The following is a 20310-nucleotide window of genomic DNA, read 5'->3' as shown; positions in this document are numbered from 1 at the left end:
GAGGTTGAGGGGGTCGTGGAGGAGGAGGTGGGGGGATTGAGGTAAAGGAGGATTCGGAAAGAGCTAGGCCTCCCCAAGGTGTCATGCTAGTGTCTGAAAGAAGGATGGCAGAAGGCCCTGGATGAGGGTGAGATGAGGAAGAGGAGGAAGGGGATGTCTGCTGCTGGCTGCGTTTTCGGCGATTATCCTGGTGGCGGCGCTGGAGAGCCGGGGAGGAGATAGGTGGCTTGGCTTTGAACAGGGAGATAAGAGCCAAAATAAAAAAAGATAAAAGGTAGTGGTAGTTGAAAGATAACTGTAAAACAAGACACACTGATTCCTTCCTGGCTCTGCATAATCTCATATCTGAGCTCTCTGGAAGTGATCTTTGCCCACCACATGCCTAATCAATAAAGGACCACATAATTCAATTTTGAATTGATAATACTAACTTCAGAAATCACTTTTGTTGAACAATAACGTGTTTGTGTAACATCTGTTTAGTGAAATTAATGAATCTTGACTACATTTCTTATTGCAAATCCACACATGTGAATACAGTGTAAAATCCATCAGTAAATGGCACCAGGTGTGTTCTGCAAAACATTGATACTCGTGTTTTATTTCTTTAAAGAATCATAAGAATAACGAAAAAGTTACATTAAAACTCCTATTTCAACTATTTGAAACTTTTGTATTTGAGCAATGATTTAAAAAAAAAAAACTGTCAGGCAGAAATGCAATATTCAAAATATAAAAATAATAATAATTGTTTTGTTTTTTTAAATTACTGAATTCACTCTGAGAACTCAGAGCTTAACAAAAACAGTAAAATGTTATCAGTGTGAAATAACTTGACGGATGTATATTCTTGCAATTCTTGAGGGTAAATTATTTGTTTTTATCACTGATTTTTCAGCATAGAGAGGTGAGTGGGTCCTAAGTGGATCACCTGTTGTTTTAGTCCCAGATGAACCAATCAGAGGCAGCCGTTCACGTGACATCACCAATCCGAGAGCCTAAGAGCAGAAAACACTGATAACTTTTGAGACAACCTTATAACAAAGATGGAGGACTGAAAAAATCTGTAAAAAGTATTACTGGAACCAAAGGTGACCAGAGGTGTGCACAATTGTAAATGAACAATTAACTTTAATCTTTAACAATGAATTAGAACAAAAAGGAGATACATTTCAAATGTAGACACACATTAAAATTATTCACAGGGAGTAATTTAAAAAAAACTTTACTGTTTACATTGCATGTTGTTTTATGTTGTGCTTAACCCTAGTCCCACTGACTGGGGTAACAGCAGACACCAGGGTCTTTTTTTGGTCATATCTCACATGTGCTATATCCTTTCAGTCACATTTTTATGACATTGTCAATCAATTTGTTCTGAATGACTTTGTGTATTTTTATGATTCTGTTATAATAAGTGCTAATTAACAGTACCAGTGTATAGGGGCCCTTTTAGATAACATTAATTACATAACGAATAATGTTTTGAAAAATATGAAATGTTTTTCTATGTTGGTTGTTTCTTATAGTATTTTCTTTCAATTCTGTAGTCCTTAAATGTTAAATATATTGGTAGGATGAAGGTTAAAGCACAAGCAGAGCAAATGTTTCCCTCTATTTTACCATGTGCATGCTCAGGATGCACTTTACAGTCTCAGCAATCTTTCCCATAAATATATTTTCTGTTGGGTTTCAAATGGAACATTTAGTTATTTTGTGATTGTCAGTCTGAAATGGGAAATGAGGAACGGTCACTGCTGCGTCCTTGCACCAAATGTCCTGATAAGGAGAGAAAGATTTTTAAAAATCCTCTAAACTGAGGGACATCCTCTTAACCTTTTGAAGTTTAACGCTAGTGCTTCAAAGTTTCAGATAAAGGTTGAGATAAAAGACAGGAAATAAACACTGTGAATGGCACATAGAAGTAATGAAAGAAAGCTGTGAGAGAGTGTGTACAGTATATACCTCTTTGACGGGTGGAAAACACTTCTTCTGCTCTTTGACTGCAGCACTCTTATTCCTTGTTCTCCTGGGTCAAACACAGCATCCCTCTCAGATACACACTCAGATGCTCACACATAGGAAGGTTCAGGCACAATTTCCCTCTCACTTCTTCATCATCAGTACAGATGTTGATGATCTCTCAAGCTGGTTTCCACAAGTCACTTACGGCGTCTCCACATGTTGTTTGAAGACTCAAGATGATTCATTCATATCAAGTTTTTTAAATACCAAAGTCTTCCCTTAAAACATAAAAACTATCCAGCAGAGGCACACCCTGGTCTTGGAAAGCATCATCCTCTTTGTGTTTCAGCTACCACTGCCTTACTCCTAAATTTTCTCTCTCATCTCTCCTGTAATCTCTTTTTGTCTTTCCCTCTTTCTCTGCTGCGACCTAACAAACACCAGCAGTGACGCTCAGTCCAGCAAGTGTCTTCTCCATTTCCATTTCCCCCCTTTCCTCCCTCCTCATCGGCCTCACCTTTACCTTGTCACCACCATTGCTTTCACTCTCCCTCCACCCTTTTCTCTCACCCCCTCTTCCCCTTGTAAGTGATTACACGGGTAGTTTGGCTTTAGCTTTCTCTCCCTCCTTCTTTTCTTTGGAACAAATTTGAGAAGGGCGCTTTATGTTTCCCTCCCTCTTTGGCTTTCTCTTCACTTTGTGAGTGACAGGGTTAAGGAACATAGGAGCTTACATCCTGTCCTTTTTTCCGATTTCTCCTCCCCTATCTCTTTCTCCCACTTCACTATATTTTAAAGTGACATTAGCTTTCCTTCTGCCTTCTTCCTCCTTCTTTCCCTCCGTTGTGAGTGGCAGATGGGGAGATGGTTGCTTGACAAAAGGCAATGTGAGACGAGGCTAAAATATTAAAATATTCATGGGTACCCGCAGTTGGCCCCTTCATGGGCTCTGACCCCCATGCAGCCCCCCCCCCCCACACACACACACAGAGAGACAGGTATTGACAGAAGCACGGGCAGGTATACACACATCTCATTTACCTCACGTCTTGAGTAACATCAGTGTTTTAAGTCACCTCTCACTCACTCACTCTCTCACACACACACACACACACACACACACACACACACACACACTTTATCTGACATCTACATTTAAATTCCAATCACGTGACTTGCGAATCAACACACACACACACACACGCACGCACACACACTCTCTAATCTACAGTGTGTATGACATTTAACGTGGCTCTGGTGAACACGCTTCTAGCCGTCTCACACACTTCATTCAACACAGTGGCATTTACATACCAGGCAGCCACTCACATGTGCACACGCACACACACACAGCCAAATATACGAAGCATTAGCATTTCATATCACAACACATTGGCTTCAACTGTGATGAATTAACATTTCAGAACACATGTACACAACATAATCATAGCAAAAGTGGGCACGCTTATACAAATCCTCACCTTTAACCAAACACATATTCAGTGCACACTCTTGGCCTGTTTGTGCATGATAATTGAGTCTTTAGTCATCCAAAATCAAACACTATTTCATAACCCTGTGGCCAGACACACAAATGAGCAATGATCCCTCAGCACAAGCTACATCTGTTATTAACACATCAACCAGGGTGACTTTTCCTTCTCAGGGTGTCATTTGAATACAATTAGAAGATAAACTGTTCAACATAATTCTGTGTAGCAGAAATATGCATTCTTATTTACTCATGACTCCCTGCTTGGAAACAACTCTTTTACAAGATTAATCAGGTCTACTCAGGGATTCTTCCCTCTCTGCAGGGCTTAATTAATCTCTAAACAACTCCTGCAAAGATTCTGGCACTGACTTCTAACAGTTTGTATACATTTTTCATTTTCATTTTTCATGTACTGTATATCATCATGTGTCAGCTACCAGATTTAAGCCTGTCATGACAGTGGAAAAATCAGCTTTTCTCCAGAACAATAATCTGCACACTGGCAACTCAGGGGTTGTTTGTATCCACAAATCTCCCAAAAACATTTTTGATTTGGGATTTTTCTGCATGGAGACATTTGGTGAAGAGTGTCTTTGGTGTCTTTTTGGGGTTCTTGTCAACAACCAAGTGCCAAGGCTCAAGTACAAGGCTCTTTCCTGGCTGGCTGACATGTAACATACTGTATTAAAAATAACTCCTGTCATTTCAGCCATCTTTATGCAGTGTGGTGCTATTCCCTGAAGGAGGCCACAGATGGCACAAACACATCAGAGATTGTTTTAATATTCTCCTCAAATAGCTGTGAACATTTTTATTTTTTTCCTTGGTGAGCACCAAATGCTTTTGGTGCTTTGTTATGGGGAGAAATGTATCCCTGCACAGATTTTTTTATTTTATGTGAAATATTTTCAAGAATAGATTTTGGTTTTCAGAGAAGTCAAAACAAATTTTAACCAATCTATAACTCCACATGAGAGATTAAACACAGATTTGTTGGTAATGTCCCTGTTTGGAGCTGTTGTCTGTTTCATAAATCGAATTTCTAGTTTTGCTTTTGCTTTATAATTAAATCTTAAACCACATAGGTAATAAACAACTTAAACAACTGCACCCAAAAGCAACAAAAACGTATATTTTTAATAATTTAACTTTATTAAAAATGTACTTAAAAATTTCCAAAGTAAAATCAGTTCATATCAATACATGCAGCTGCAATTACAGAATATTACTCAAAGATTCATATAATTGCCATAAATGTGGCCATTGAAAAAAAAGTTATGGTTTGGACATTTTGATTCCACTTATGTTGAGTGACTTTAACTCTGTGATTCATCTTTTCTTTCTGTCCTCATCTCTCTGTATTTCTGACTTGTAACAGCTGGAAGCCTTGACCGCAGACCAGCACCCATCCTGTCTTTTCTATCTTCTTCCTTCTCTCACAGGAAGTCTTAAAATTCCTCCCTCCTGTCCCCCCGCTGTCAGTCTCTGTTGGATTTCTACATTCAGAAGCTGTCTCTTCTCCCTTCTCATCACTCATCTTACAAATGAGGTCATCTGTCTTACTCGCTGCTTCATCAGGTTCTCTCCCCTCATCAGCTGTTCGTTTATCCTCACTGAACCTCCCACCTGTCTTACCCTCGACTGTCTTACCCATCGTCTCTAATCCCGTCTGACACCCTCTCCCTCCCCAAATTGCAATATCCTGCTCAGACTCAAACCATGACTTCCTCTTTTCATTTCCCTGCTTTGCTTGCCCCTCCCACACTGCCAGTCCTGCAGCATCTGCAACATGGGAGTACAGCGCCCCTCTGTGGCGGATCCCGCTACTGCAGATACTCCACAGGCAAACCCTCTGATCCGATGAACTGGAGACCATGAGTCCCGGGCTCAGGAGCTTCAGGGCTGTCAGAGGGGCAGCGTGGGCCAACGGGATGTGAAACTGGGAGTTGAGATGAGGACGAAGATTGCTTTGGGGTTGTGTCTGTTGAGAAATCTGCAAAAGCCCACTGTTGCCCCCAGTGTTACCATCTTCTGGGTACTGCACCCTAATTGTGGACACTGTCAGCTGCCCATCATCCCCTCCGCTAGCAACAGTTACCAGGCAACCGCCCCCTTGTTGTCCAAGTTTCTCTGCCCAAACAGCCAGTGAGTTAACGCCGCTCTGGTGGGCGGGAATCTCGAGGCAGGGGATTGGTGGATTGGTATCGGTCGATGAGGAAGAAGCTGCAGTCAGATCCCACACTGCAATTTTCCCGTCTGTTGCAGCACTGAAAAGCAGCTTATACCTGAGAAAGAGAGGAAGCATGACTGTATTCTCCGTATTTTCCTGCTGGAAACTGAAAGTTAAACTTATATAAATTACTTTTATTCATTTGGACTTTTTGGCTCTAGATTTAAAGAGTTACCTTTCAAATGAGACCAGGATTATGAACAGTAACATTTTTATTTTAGGCATGTTATTTTAAGGTTTGTGCACAAAAAGGGATGTCTGATCAGAGATTAAATATAAATAAATAATCATAATAATAATAAAGTATTGTGTTATTACTTTCTAAAGACACAGCTTTTTAAATCCACTTTTAATGTTTGATTGCTTTGTTTTCTTTTCTTTTCTTTTCTTTGTTTTGTTTTTCTATTTTGGTTTCTTCTTCCCTCCATTGCTTTTGTTGATTGTGTTTTTATTTATTCTGTATGGTTTTATTGTTTGAATTTGTCTTTGATTCTGTAAAGTGTCTATAAAATAAATGTATTATTATTATTATTATCGTGATTAATAATTAACTCACCTGTTGCCTTTTCCGTCCTCCAGGCTGCAGGTGGCGACACTGAGCACACAGCGCTGGTGGTAAAAGTTCTCCCATAACAAAACAATTTGATGTTTAACTTCACTGACTGAGAACAATCTGGAAAACACAATGATGTCACACATGAAGGACAATTGAAATCTAAAGCCACATTCAAGCTATACACACATTTTATTTTCCTCTTTCATTCAGTAACAATCATCATCGCTACCACTTTATGAAGAAAATACTCATTTGAGAGCATTAATACACTAGGAAGACTTTCTGTTTTTATATTGCTGCAGCTCTCTCTATCTAGCTCTTGAGAACATGCTATGACAGACACTAACCTGACAGCTCCGTCGCTGCAGGCCAGAGCCAGAAGAACACAGTCAGTTCTGTCATCCACCACTGCTACAGACATGTACCTGAAAACACACAGGCACAGCAGGTAAGACTGGGTCAAATGTAGATTTAAAAGGAAAAAAGTAGAGGGTGAATTGTGCTTCAACTGAAAAAGGCTGAACAGACATGTTTGAGAATGTATTCTTTTCTTAATAAAGATGGAAGCTAGAGTAAAGGATAAAGATTATAAGAGAGAAAAGAAGGAAGCAATGCAAGAAAAAGCCTCTCCATGTAGACAGATATTAGGCATAAATAAAGAAGAAGTCTATCTCTTTATGGATGAAATTCCTTTTATACTGTACATGAGCAGAAAAATAAACCTGGATGATGGGGTTGGGGAAAAAATCGATACAGCATACTATCGTGATATTTTGCATGGCAATATTGTATCGATACACGGACGCCAAGTATCAATCTTTTATTATAGTTAAGTTTTTTTTCCTTTGGGGACATAATTTGCAGGTGAAAAAAGGTAATGAATTGCAATACATTGCAGCATATCACAATATATTTAAAATCACAAAAATATTGTATCGTGACACAAGTATCGTGATCATATCATTAGGGCTTGGCAATATATTGATATTATATCGATATCGTGATATGAGACTAGATATCGTCTTAGATTTTGGATATCGTAATGTCGCGATATGTCATCAGACTTTTCCTGGCTTGAAATGCTGCATTACAGTAAAATATGATTTTCTGAATTTACCAAACTGTTCTAGCTGATCAGTTAACTACCTTTTAACCACTTTGTCATTATATCCACATTACTGATGATTATTTATCAAAAATTTCATAGTGTAAATATTTAGTGAAAGCATCAACAGTCATCACTACAATATTGTTGCAATATCAATAGGTATAGGTATTTGATCTATAATATCGTTATATTTCTCGCCCAGCCCTAAATATTGTATCATGGAGCCTCTGGTGATTCCCACCTTTAAGTGGCATAGCTTCCTTTTCATTCCTCTCCTCCACTGTAGCCATTAACTTGCCTTGTTTCAGGGTCCATTTTCACTGTCTTGTGCCGATTCCGCCTCCGCTCCCACTGTTCATCCAATCGGTGACTGGCCACCTGGATCACCTGGCAGGAGGGAGCCAGTCTGTGGCTGTCATAGCTGATCACCAGACGGTAACACTGCATTTGAGCACGGCCACCGGCTGACACGAGCAGGGCGGAGAGAGACTGCGATTGGGTTTCACGTGTTACCGCCGTCACCGTCCGGATGCTTGAGATGTGGTCGGTAATAACTGAGAGAACTTTGACGCTGCCAGAGTGAGGATGTACTGCCAGGACAGTTAAGCTAGTGTCCTCTCCGCCTGTTACCACTATCTCCCATTGTTCCGTGTCTCTCTCCATCCCCCTTACTTCATCTTTAAATCTATCCCTTCCCTCAGCTCCACTCAGATTTTCTGTCGTCCCTGTTTGAATGTCATTCCTGATCCCCCTTATCCTCCCCAGCCTACATACACACCCAATCCCCCTCCCATGGACACCCTCTCTCAGACACCACCCTCCAGTCCTTCCTGCACTCCCAGCCAAGTTAAGTGCCTCTCCAGGGGGTTGGGAAGCCAGTACAGCCCCCTGCTTGATGAAGACTAGGGCTCCATATCCATTCCAAATCCCTCTGTGGATCGGCCAGAGACTCCAAGAGCGATGGCCCCCACCACAAGGCACCGCCAACAGTCTCTCCTGCTTCACTGGGTCCCATACCACAAAATGGACAGCGTGGAAGCCGAGGATGGCAAACCTGGCTTCTCTTCCCTTGTTCCCCTTCTGTACTTCTTCCCCTCTAAAACCCTCTTCTAAAGTAACTTCCAGCTTTTCTGTTGAATTTTGTTGCTTTACCTTATATTGATTCTCACATTCATCTGTGACCTCCTCCTCCTCCTCTTCCTCAGGAATTTCAGGTTTCAGAATCAAAACCCTCTCCAACCACTCCATCCCCTTGCAGGCCCGCTGGACTCTTAGAACCTCCAGCTGAAGCCCTCCCCTGTTCTCTGTGCTCCCTCCGTTGCTATTTTTTCTACTTTCTTCACCTTTTTCTGGTGATGTTGGATGCACTCTAAAGACCCTCACACAGCCATCCCTCCCAGTGCTGTAGAGCAGTCCCTGGTATTCATACACTGAGGTTATACCCTGTTTTCCATGCACCCCGAACAAGCAGCTCAGTGGCTCCAAAGTTAGGTCAGTAACTTCATTTTTTCTGTCTCCATTGCTGCCATTTTCCTCAGTTTGTTTTAGCAAACCTTTATCTGTTTCTCCCTTGTCTCCTTTCTCTTTTTCACTTTTTCCTCCTTCCTGAAACAAAAGCAGGGAGCCTCTCCTGTCCCCGCACACCCACAGCGAGCCCTCTGACGTGGAGTGGAGGCACACTGAAGCTGTCAGCCAGCGTTTGGCGCAGGGGGGAAGGAGGAATGAAGGAAGGGAATTTACGCTAAGTGACAAAGAACAGCTTTCACTTAATATCACCTCTATACACCAGCGATAAACAAGTCCTTTGGCGCCTGATGCTAGCAAATATGCGCTTTTTCCTCTCTCTTGCCAGATAAGACTGTGAATCTTTCCTGATCCAGCTGTGAGAAGGATTCCATATTGAGGATGAGAGATGGGGAAGACCTGGGTGGACCCACTGAGGTTTCCCACAGCACACAAATTCGCTTTAACAGTTGAGTCTTTCACACTGATGGTTGTTGTTTCCATCACACAATAGGACTGAAACTCAGGGGACCCTTGCCACACCGTCTCCCACTGCCCATCGCTGTATTGGTAAACTATTCCTTGATCAGTGCAAACCACAAACTTGCACTGGCTCCAGCCTGTGTTTTTATCTTCTCCTCCTGCTATACAAACCACTTTAGGCATACCTTGGCCGGTAAATTTAAGGTCAGTTAGCTTCTCTGTCTCTGTGTCCTCCATCATCTCCTTTCTTTCCTCACTCTCATCCACCCTCCACAACCTCACCCCTCCATCCGCTCCCCCTGTAGCCACCCATCTCGCTCGGGTTGCTTCGTCGCCTGTTCCCTCACTGATCGCCAGAGCGCGAACCCCACCTGCTCGGTGTCCCTTCAGTCTGCGAACCACGTTTCCACCTCTAGCACAGTCCCAAACTAAACAGGCCCCATCTTCCCCAGCGCTGAATACTTTCCCTGGGGAGAGACGCACAGAGAATACCCTAGCCTGGTGTCCATATAGGACCCGTAAACAAGCCGGGTTCAAGTCCCCACAATCCCCCTCAGGACCCCCTAAAGCACCAACACCCCACACCCTTACGCTGCGATCATCAGAGGCTGAAGCAAGCCATCCTTTCTCCTGCAGGTAGGAGATGTTGAAGATAACCCCGCTGTGGCCCAGTAGACGCCTTTCAACTGGAGCTTTGTGGTCAGAATCACTACTTTCTCCTCCTCCGCCAGGCTTCCAGACAATCAGCTGGTTGAAAACAGTCCCTCCAATAAAGACGGTGTCCTCCCAAGATTCATGTACCAGAAGCAAGGCAGAGTATAGTAGACACCCCTCCACACAGGAGCGCTGAACCAGGGCATTTCCTGTACTGACATCCAGGAGAAGAACACTGTTGTGGGCTACAGCCACACAGAGAAGTGAGTGTTTGTCCCCAGAGAGCCAACGGACATCCAGGGCCCAGTCCTTTAGCTCCATGAGAGGACCCAGGATCTCCAAGCGCAGATGCTCTCCATCATGGAGCCTCACCAGCCTTACAGCCTTGCCTCCAAACACTGCTAGGTCACAGAAGCTGGGCTCTACGGTGGTGCTCAGACCTGGAGATTAAAAGATGAGAGGGGACTGTGTGAAAAAAACTCCTCCTAACACTCCTTTAACACATTAGAGGAAATTAATTTAAAATTGTCAAAATCAAACCATCTTTCTTCTTCTCGTAAGATCCTGTGACAGAGCTGTGCGGTTGGAAAGCTGACGGGTGTCTTGGTCTTATCCCATGGATTCTGTAGTGTTGGAGCACGCTCAGTGAGGCACAGGCTTTAGGATGAGGCTGGAGACTGTACACTGTCAAGACTGGACCCTCACCTGCCAGAAAAGGATGACACAAATTGGGTTAAATGTGGGTTGTGCAATACTTTATGAAGTCTTTAAGTTTACTGTAGTGAAGGGCAGAGGTCATTTGGCACTGTAAACTTCTAAAGGGATGTCAAAGAAGTAGGTTGGCAGCAGGAGAATGTGCACACAACTCTGATATTTATTAACAAAAATATGAATGAAACAGACAAAAATGAAAATCTGGGGTGGAAAAACACATATCAACAACCACACATATCAACCAATGTGTTCCATTATTTAAAAACCCTAACCAACAAATTAATGGAAAGATTGACTCAAAATAGCCACACAAAACAATGATAATCTTGGGAAACGTGGCTTAGTGAAAGGGGAGAGGAGCAACCTTTACATATACATATTTACATATAACAAAAAATTGAAAAAAGCAAAATAGAAGTGACTCTGAATATATTGTAGGGCTCTTAATATGTTAGACACTTTCACTTTTGGACTGTATAACTAGATTGAACCACATCAAAATTGACCAATATGGACAGGAAAACAGATGTCTCTGTGTCAGTGAACAGCAGTATCAGTGCATCACTGAATGAATGACTTGTATGTTGATTGTCTGAACATTGCTGCCTACCTGACAGCAGAAATGCATCCTGAAGGAACTCCAGAGCTGTGACTGGAGCTACCAGAGCTGCTGTCTCCATCTCTTAATGACTTTTTCAGTGAGGACACATCATCAATGCTGTCTGAAAGACATCAAGTAAAACACACGTTTTTTTAAACAGATGGTAGAGTCAGAAACGATTATATCCAGCAAGCATGGTCGGTGTCAGAAGTCTGTGCTGAGTACAGTCACCACTAGTTAGCTTTTCACTTAGCCAACACAGCTAACAACAAGGACATATATCATGCTTCTGAGTGGCTACAACCCCAGGAAAGCAACTTTTTTAGGTAAATAAAGAGTCCGTGACGTGCTTTACTTACAAAATGCCTCAGAAGCCACAGAAGTGTGTGTCAAATCTGCTTTAAAACATCTTTATTTTCATCCACGATCCTTCATCAAGTCCTCGTGTGTTTCTGCTCTGCCGCGTTCTAACCAATCAGCACACGCTGCTGGCTTGCTGGACGCTGATTGGTTACAACGAGAAACGATACACGTGACAGAGCGCCGTTGAGTTGTGCTGCCTTTAAGTGTCTTCAGTTATAATAAACAGCACGTTTGGCATGTTTTACAATTAATGATGGACCGTTTTGGATAGATTTTTTAACCACAGCAGCAGATGCAACCATGCTGTTTCTACAAATTATCTCATATGCTCTGGGATATTTAAGTAAAGCACACCAATGCTGCGTTAACTTGAACGTTGTTTCTATAATTTATTGAAGAAGTTTTTGCTTTGTTTTTATTGTAAAACAAACCCAACAACACCAAAAAGCAAAAGCTTTATGGCATATTTCAGTAATATAAAATGTAATTTGCGTTGAAACAGTAGGCTTACTAAAGACAAACAAATGACACAAACAAAGATTAAAGAACATGTTTAACTGTGAAATTAAGTTATCTAAGAGAGATGATTATATTCAAACAGTACAAACAGGTCAAATAAAAGAAAAAAAGTTTCAGGTTGTTTCTGTCTGTCATGCATTGAAGAGATTTACATCTATGAATAAAGTGTTTACCCAATAAAATCACATTGTTTACCAGATAATGCAAGTTATTTCTCTTTCAGAAGTATTGGAGCTTTAATCAACATTACATCTAAAGATTGAAGCAGCTCTGACTAAAAGCCAGTATTTCTTGCACATATTCACATTCGAAGAAAATATGTTCTACAGTTTCAGTATCCCTCTCACAGAATCCACGTGTTATTCCAGTTCAGTCCTATATGCTAGAAGTGACTGGGAGGATGTCAATTTGTTTCAGAAGAAAATATAGTAAGCTAATTTCAAACCATTTGCGCAGTGGTACAAAGTCAGACCACCGGAGCTTCTGAGCAGACCTTGAACGCATCAGGAGGTAAGAGGTTGCGGCTGGCTGTGAAGAAGCGGTCCAGTCAACTTCACAGCTGACTATGCCTGGAAAATGTAAATTTCAAGACTCCTGGCTCTCTAAGGACATTTATAAGGAGTGGCTGGTTAAAGACGTCCAGGATATTCACTTCGCCCGATGCAGGGCCTGTTGTAAATCAATCAAACTTCAGACCATGGGCGAGGCTGCTCTCACCAGCCACGCAGGGGGAGCTGGCCACAAAGCAGCGGTCCGCAAGCTGGTGGAAGGTAGCCTAGCTTCACTCAAAACACAGGTTAAACGGAGAAATAGCTCAGTGCATTTGATCCTAATCGAGTCGTTGTGGTTCATTCTGCTGGTGTATGTGTGGGTTGATGTGTGTGTGTGTGAGTGTGTATATGTATGTGTATGTGTGTATTTGGTCACAGCAGTGGGAACGTGTGAGTATTTGAACATCTGTTTCAGGTCATCACCCGGAGCTTTCCCACTGTGTTATGTACTCTGTGTATGTTTAGATTTATGTATGGCAACAATAAAAACAACTCGTAGTGTAATGTTAGTATATATAATGTTGGAAAGTTGTGATTTATAGTTATTTGTCATGGTTTCATTGACTGTCTGTTGTTGGATCTTTAGTTGAACATCTGCAGCCTACTGAAGTGCCCCTGTGTTCCTCTCTGGAGGATTAATCAGATTAATCAACAGCTGTTTTGATAATGCATCATCATTATAATACTGAAGCCCTCATTTATTATTTTACTTCATAATACAATTAACCTACATTTAATAATAATAATAATAATAATAATAATAATAATATTAATAATGATAATGTTAGGTACATTTAAAGGGAATGCTTATTGGATCATTTGATGGATTGTCATTCATTAATATATACCTTAAACGGCCAGTGGTTTTTAATAAAGGAAGAATCAATTGATTTAAGTTTTTTTTTTTTAATGAATAAAACTGTTAATCCATGTAATAAACTCTTAATATATCAGAATGCATCAATGCATCCATAAATCTTAAGGGGGATTTATCTATTTAAATCCTTTAATCATGAACAAAACCAATTCATAACCTCCAGATGTATTTAAAAGGCTTAATCCAAATTTGGGGGAAAATAACTTACTATTAATTTACAGCAGAATTCACTGCCTTAAATAACATTTGAGCATGACCCTGAGATTTTATTCTTTTCTATTTTTAAATTTAAAAAAACAAACAAACAAATTTTTTTTTAACTGCCCCTCAAGTGTTCACATAGTCTCTGCTTAATTGTAGTCCCTTAAATATTTTTTGTTTGTTTAATGTTCATTTGTAAGATTAACTGAGAGTTTAGGGGGAAATCTGAGCTCCTCTTCCCCCTCCCAAGATACAATCTGAGATCTGAGATCAGAAAAAGCTACAAAACTGCAGCGGTGGAATTTTGTAAGGGATTAATCCTGCTCAAGGACACTTCAGCACAGGGGAAACTTGCTGCCAAGAGAGCCTGAAGTTAAATCCATCTCACTTTATCACCCTTACTGCCCAAAACATGTGCAGTTAGTCAAACACGTGACAACAATTTGTTAAACTTTGAAATAAAAAAACAACAACAGATTGAATATTATAGTATAGTGTAGTATAGTTATAATAGTGTAGGAATGATTCTAAATGGTTTACAGTATTGTTTTGAAAGCTGTTGTCTTCAACCTGAAACTTAACTGAGAGTAAATTTGAGGCTGACTTGGTGGACTTTCCTCATTGCTTAAAAGATGATGCTATAAGGTGCAGTCGATGCATGCTGAAGTGTTGGTTTAGTTGCAGCTTTGTGTGTGTGTGTTGTACCTGCTTTCACCAGAAGGAGGCACCCTCTGATTATTTTCCTAACACATTTACCTGCAGTCCCTCCCTGTCTGTCTGCTTCTCTCTCTCTCTCTTTTTCTCTCTTTTCTTATTAGCAGGCGGCTTTATGATGATAAATGCTGCTGGGCAGATAAATGGCAGCGTGAATCGGGTAAATATTTAAAAGTGGTCATTTTGCTTTTTAATTTATTAAAAGCAGAATTTCACATGAGCAGAATTTAAACCAAAGATTAAGCTCAGTGTGACCAGCTAATATTCATGGACTACTAAGAATACTTAATACTGAATGCTAGAGATGACAGATGTTTCACCAGTGTGAAAGAGTCACTTCAAAAACACTCTTGGTTGTCTCCTCCTCAGGCTGACGACAGCAAGGAGCAAGTGGCCATCTGCCTCCAGCGTCACGCCTTGGACAGAATCACAGGGAGCGAATGGTCAGATCTGCACCATAGCCCCACGGCCAACTCCAACTCCCACAATGCAGATCTGCGAGATGTGACATTTCCTGCTTCCTACTTCACAGCACCAGGTAGCCACAAATGAAGCTCTGCAAGCTGCCACTGCACTTGTTGCCTAGAAACACGTGCAGGTGAACTTTCTGTTGGCAAATATCAGTGGCAGTTTGGACTCTTAAAAGAATGTGTTTCTATGAAATGCGAAACTTATGTAAACAGTACTGGAGAAGTAGATGTGATTTTACGGATAATAAAAAACCATATCAGACATATATTATACTAAGCAGAGTATTTTTTAATTGTATCACTGTATAGCAGTGTTTTCTGAATAGTCTACACACAATCGCAGTGGTATGTTGTTTGGAGCATCTGTATATGTGCATGTGAGGTAACAAAATAGTGGACGTGTTGGAGGATTTGGGGCAAAAGTGGCATAACTACTTTAATGCATTTATAAATTGATGTCTGAGGTGAGTTTCACTTCACTGACCCTTTTTTAATTTTCCAGGTACCTCCAGGCTCATCAGCCAACGTCTCCTCCCGCCAGGCAGCGAGGCAGAAGAAGTGGGCCACCGCCCAGCTCAGCACGACACCATAGACCTGTCGAGGCTGGAGCATCAGCAGAGATCAGAAGCTTTGGAGCAGCAGCAGCAGATGAAGATCCTGGAGTGGGAGAACAGGATGAAGGTGCTGGCGTGGGAGCAGGAGCTGATGAGGGAGAAGAGGAGAGCAACGAAGCAGAAGGAGAAGGCCTTCAGGATGAAGAAGGCTTACTACAAGGCCAAGCTAAAGAAGATGGGCGAGGACGTGCCCCCGTCTTCCTCCAGTAGCAGCGATGAAGATGAAAAAACATCTCATCCGACAGGATGAAGCTTGTTTCATTCTTGAACTGTTACTATTTTTGTACTTTTTTTTTGTACTCAAATGCAAAAGGAGGATTCTCAGTTGCCTCATTTCAGCTGTGCTTTGCTTTTTTAAAATACAAACAGGGAAAAGTACTTGTGCTAGATGAGTTAGATGACTTTGATTCTGTTGAGGTCATTAAGTACTGCTAGACTAAAAAGTACAAAAGTAAGTATTTTTAAGTGTAACTAGTTGGGATTTTTTTCCACATGGTACAAAAACTACCAAATGTTCAACTCTGATCTCACTGAACAATATATTCTGAGTAATGAGTTCCTTTGCACACCTTGTATAAATGCTTCTGAACGATGTGAAAGAATTAAGATCAAAATCACAATTATCAGTTGGTTTTATATGTTTTTTTATCACAATGTAGCTCCACTATTGAAAATCACATGATCTTCTTTGACATTTAAGATTATGTGAGACAAGTGACAGCTTCTGTAAAGGTCAAAGCCGGTTTTAGGAAGGACATTATTTTAAATAATGTACTGAGATTACATCTACAGATGAAGTAATGACGTTCCTGAACGGACAAAACTTTTAAATAGAAATGAAAACATTTAGCTTGTATTGTTTTTAAAGTGCATGTTAGCCTCAATATGTATGCTTTAGCTTATTTCGTTTGCTTAGAGATCTGCTTTTAGTACAAAGTGGAAGTTTGGCACAGAGAATCCAAACAAAAAATCAGTCTAATGATTGTAGAAACATATACTACGTGGCAAAAAGTATGTGGACACCTTGCCCTTTGTTGAAGAACCTATTAAAAAAAAAAAAAACAGGGGCATTAATATGTGCTGTAACATCCTCCACTCTCCTAGAAGAGTTTGCACAAGATTATGGGCAGAACAAGAAGAGAATCAATGTCAAGGATCTATAAAGCTGCTCTTGAAGCTCATGATGGGCCTTCTGTTTCTTTAAATAAATTGTCACATTTTGACAAATACGCTTTTGGGCTCTCTTATTGAAACTCAGACGAGAGGATCAATACCACTGTTGTTTGTGTGTTAAGTATGGAGCTGGAGGTAGAATCAGTTAGCCTAGCTTAGCATAAAGACTGAAAGCAGGGAGGAAACAGCTAGTCTGATTCACCCCAAAGCTCAAAAATACATCTACTACATCCCCTAAAACATTCAATTTATACACTGTACATTGTTCAATACATGCAACATTAAAAACAGCAGTTTCATAGAGTTGTAGAGTGTGTGCTTTTAACTATTTTGGACTTTGAACACAGGTAGGCTAGCTGTTTCCCTGTGCTTCCAGTCTTAGCTAAACTAAGCTAGTTGTGGCTCCAGCTTCACACTTAATGCAGCCAAATGAGTGATTCATTCGTAATTTAATCTTTCCCTCATCTGTATGTTTCAGAGCAAACATGTCTTTTGTATTTTACTAATTGAAACAGCATCTTCTCATGGACTTGAGATCAAGACGTTGTGGTAAAAACTGGAGCACAAATCAGTTTTTTTGTTTCAGCCTCTGCAGGTTTATTTGAGGACTGATGGTAGCAGCTGGGTGCTTTTGCCTTGAGCTGAATGTATCAAGGTGGCAGCTTACCATCTCTGATGCTTCTGAATGTGACAGAGAATACTTTGAGAGTCAAAACAAGTCAGAGAAGCTTCCAGAATATTGTGTCCTTCTGTCAGGATATTTTCTCTGCTCGGCTTTTCGCACCTGGAAATGTCTGTTCTCATGAATATGAAAGAGCAAACCTTTCTCTCTGTCTCACACACAGAATAAATACAAACACAAACAGCCTTGTAGGAATAAGTCTTTTTTTTAATGTCAAACATTTCTCTTGTTTCCGCGGTAACAGGGGAACAGCTGTTTCCATGCCGCCGTCCCCTTGCCGACGGCGGGAAAGAAGGCATCCCATAATTAACACACAAGCTAACAAAGACAATCTCCCACTCCTCCTCCTCTTCCCTGACTCTCTCACTCTGTCTTTTTTCAGAGCACATCACAACTTGTGTGTCAGTCTTTCCCCCCCCCCCCCCTTGCTTGTGTGGCTCCTATTGGCCCCAACCAGATTAACCTTGAAGCTGGAGTCATTTAATCGCCACTGACAGCTGTCTGTTGTGTGTACAAGCTGATAAATGACCAGTTAATCATCTGATCTGAAAGTGGACGGGGGGGAGAAAAAAAAGTTCAGTGAAGATATGTCTAGATATGTTGTCATGAGAAGATAAATGCACTTGCAAAGGATTGGAAATAAAATTTGTTCGGTCAGATTTCACCTCTGTGCTTAGATAAAGAAAACCAATTCAATAATTTTATATTTTGCATGTATGCCAGCGTTTAAATGTTTAAAAGCTGTGTCCTCATAAGGATCTTCTTAGCATCAGGTTTTAATTCCAGGTGTAAAAAGAGACATAATTATCTTCACATTCCCCTCTTTTCTTGTCATCCATCTGTGAATTTGTTGCAGTGAGAGACTCCAATTATAAGAAACATTACATATGGATAAAAAAGGAACATTTGGCCAAAAAAACAAACCTTTTTAACAACAACCTCTTGTACAAAATGTCAACATAAACAATTAATAACAATGTCAATAAATCATTGATAAATAAATAAAATAAATCTCATGTCTGTACAGGTTAAAGGTACTGTCAGTTGAAGATAAAGGATCCATGAAATAACAAACGGAGCAGCTTTATGAAAGAATGACAAGGAATCACTGAGTTTTTTTCAGGTGTACTACCCCTTTAAGAGACTTGTGGTTCGCGTTCCCCTGCAGGAGCACTTTTTTGTTGTTTGTTTTTTGGCAATAGTATTTTCACAAACTGGTTTTGCTTGTCACATCCCGGAGACATGAGAATGACAGCACAGCGAGCGGTCAGAGCTGGGAGACATGCGTTTGCAAGTGTTTGAGATATGTGTGTCTGTTTTTCCCTTATCTGAATTTCCGTCCATTTGTTTGTATTTTTCTTTTTCTCTGCGATGAGTAACATCGCCTTCATCCCTGCGGTCACATTTTGCACACAGTCATGGTTTCTGACCCAATTTGTTCTCCTTCCAACCTTGTCTGGTTTTGTACATCGCGATTTATTCTTATGCTCATTGTGCTCTAATTTAATCTGTAGCTCCCTGCCCTCTTGTTTTTTATTCACTTCCTTCTTCTTTCTGTTTTTACAAATGCTCTCTGCTTGAGGACAAACAGGCAACACATTTTTTGCAATACAGAAACTCCACTTTGCCTTCAGTTTATGTGACCCACAGCGATTTTTTTCACTACAAAAAAAGCAGTTATATTATCCACAATCCTTTAATCCCTCTGAAGGCTGGTGGAGACCGCCTGTCTGTCTCCTTTGCTTACAAATGCCTTCGCGCTGTTACCTTAACTGAGCTGTGAGAAAGGAACAGCTGCTGATGGAAAGACCTGCGTCTCAAACCCACTTACAGGCCTTGAGCGCTGTCACAACTGACATCGTCTCCTCTGCAAACAGGATCGCTGCTGCAGAGGCTACGCTGAATTCATACACTGAGTCTTTCTACAGCAGCCTAAACAAGAACAAAATCTGGATTAATGCGTTCTGCTGTGAAACTCTCCATCGATGACAGGTCACATTGGATGATTTTAAGCCTGAAAGTGAAGTCAGGAGTGGACGGATTTAGAACAGGTGCCTCTTTTCTGTGACATTTCTTTTTAGATTAAAAGGATATTTTGTAGCAATTGTGTTCAACCTTACAATTAAAAAAAAATCTAACATGGGATTTTTGTGCTACAGACATGAGCTCAAACATCCACTTGCTTATACATCCAGTATATGCAGCCAAATAAAATAGCTGACAGTGGTTTATGGCCTAATTTATGAAAACAATGGTTGTGTCCGAAATCAATCTTTATTCACTCATTCAGTGCTCACTATATAATAGACACTAAATAGTTCAGTCAATAGTGAGCAGCAAATCAAGATTTCAGACATTAACTAATCGTCATTTTGTGTCATCACCTTCAGCTGTAGAGTTGTGTGACGGTAGTTTTCACATCTTTAACATGTGGAGCATTGCATTGTGGGATTGTTCACAGAAAGTAGTGTACATGCCATGGACACTACTTCTTGTACTACTTCACTATATAGTAAATAGGGAGTCATTTCAGACACAACCAATATCTCACTTTAATCTTGTTTCCATGGCACAATAATAATAATAATAAAAAAATCATGATTGAAACAAAACTGGGAATTCCATCTACAGCGTTCACATCCTGCACAACTCCCTTCCATCCCAGAAAACTGGAGAACATTGACGTCTCGTACTGATTTGAAGCAGTTTGTCCCTTTGGCTTGAATTTGCACAGAAGTTTTGCATGAGAAGTGTTTATAACTGAGTCTCCTGGATGCTGCCGGAAAAGGTTTGGCTTGCTCCTGTGGCATCTCTTGAGGCAGGTTTAGTCGTGATGC

General features: G+C 40.8%; 2 protein-coding genes across 2 annotated transcripts; one reads left to right on the top strand and one right to left on the bottom strand.

Moving 5' to 3' along the window:
- Positions 1–4589: 4589 nt before the first annotated feature.
- On the bottom strand, positions 4590–11773 carry wdr6 (WD repeat domain 6). The gene is made up of 7 exons (XM_062427389.1): positions 11669–11773; positions 11319–11430; positions 10535–10699; positions 7653–10434; positions 6594–6671; positions 6247–6363; positions 4590–5745 (listed from the first exon to the last, which is right to left on the bottom strand). The coding sequence occupies exons 2-7, from the start codon at positions 11386–11388 to the stop codon at positions 4809–4811; spliced, it is 4149 nt and encodes a 1382-aa protein (XP_062283373.1). The 5' UTR covers positions 11389–11430; positions 11669–11773; the 3' UTR covers positions 4590–4808.
- Positions 11774–12693: 920 nt separating this feature from the next.
- LOC133987307 (uncharacterized) lies at positions 12694–15868 on the top strand. The gene is made up of 4 exons (XM_062426625.1): positions 12694–12961; positions 14642–14694; positions 14904–15072; positions 15507–15868. Exons 1-4 carry the CDS (start codon positions 12757–12759, stop codon positions 15866–15868), a joined length of 789 nt encoding a protein of 262 aa, XP_062282609.1. The 5' UTR covers positions 12694–12756.
- The last annotated feature ends 4442 nt before the right edge of the window (positions 15869–20310 follow it).

The sequence above is a fragment of the Scomber scombrus genome, chromosome 10 (assembly GCF_963691925.1).
Source record: "Scomber scombrus chromosome 10, fScoSco1.1, whole genome shotgun sequence".
Taxonomy (NCBI): domain Eukaryota; kingdom Metazoa; phylum Chordata; class Actinopteri; order Scombriformes; family Scombridae; genus Scomber; species Scomber scombrus.
The sequence above is the reverse complement of the archived record's forward strand: the minus strand, read 5'-3'. Positions and strand labels throughout refer to the sequence as shown.

Excerpts from the sequence above, each read along its gene's own strand:
- LOC133987307 (XM_062426625.1), top strand. The coding sequence starts at position 12,757 with ATGCCTGGAAAATGTAAATTTCAAGACTCCTGGCTCTCTAAGGACATT. Across the intron at positions 14,695-14,903 it reads TAAATGGCAGCGTGAATCGG|GCTGACGACAGCAAGGAGCA; the intron begins GTAAATATTTAA and ends TCTCCTCCTCAG. Across the intron at positions 15,073-15,506 it reads TTCCTACTTCACAGCACCAG|GTACCTCCAGGCTCATCAGC; the intron begins GTAGCCACAAAT and ends TTAATTTTCCAG.
- wdr6 (XM_062427389.1), bottom strand. The coding sequence starts at position 11,388 with ATGGAGACAGCAGCTCTGGTAGCTCCAGTCACAGCTCTGGAGTTCCTT. Across the intron at positions 6,672-7,652 it reads AAAATGGACCCTGAAACAAG|GTACATGTCTGTAGCAGTGG; the intron begins GCAAGTTAATGG and ends GTGTGTTTTCAG. Across the intron at positions 5,746-6,246 it reads GAGGACGGAAAAGGCAACAG|GTATAAGCTGCTTTTCAGTG; the intron begins GTGAGTTAATTA and ends TCTCTTTCTCAG.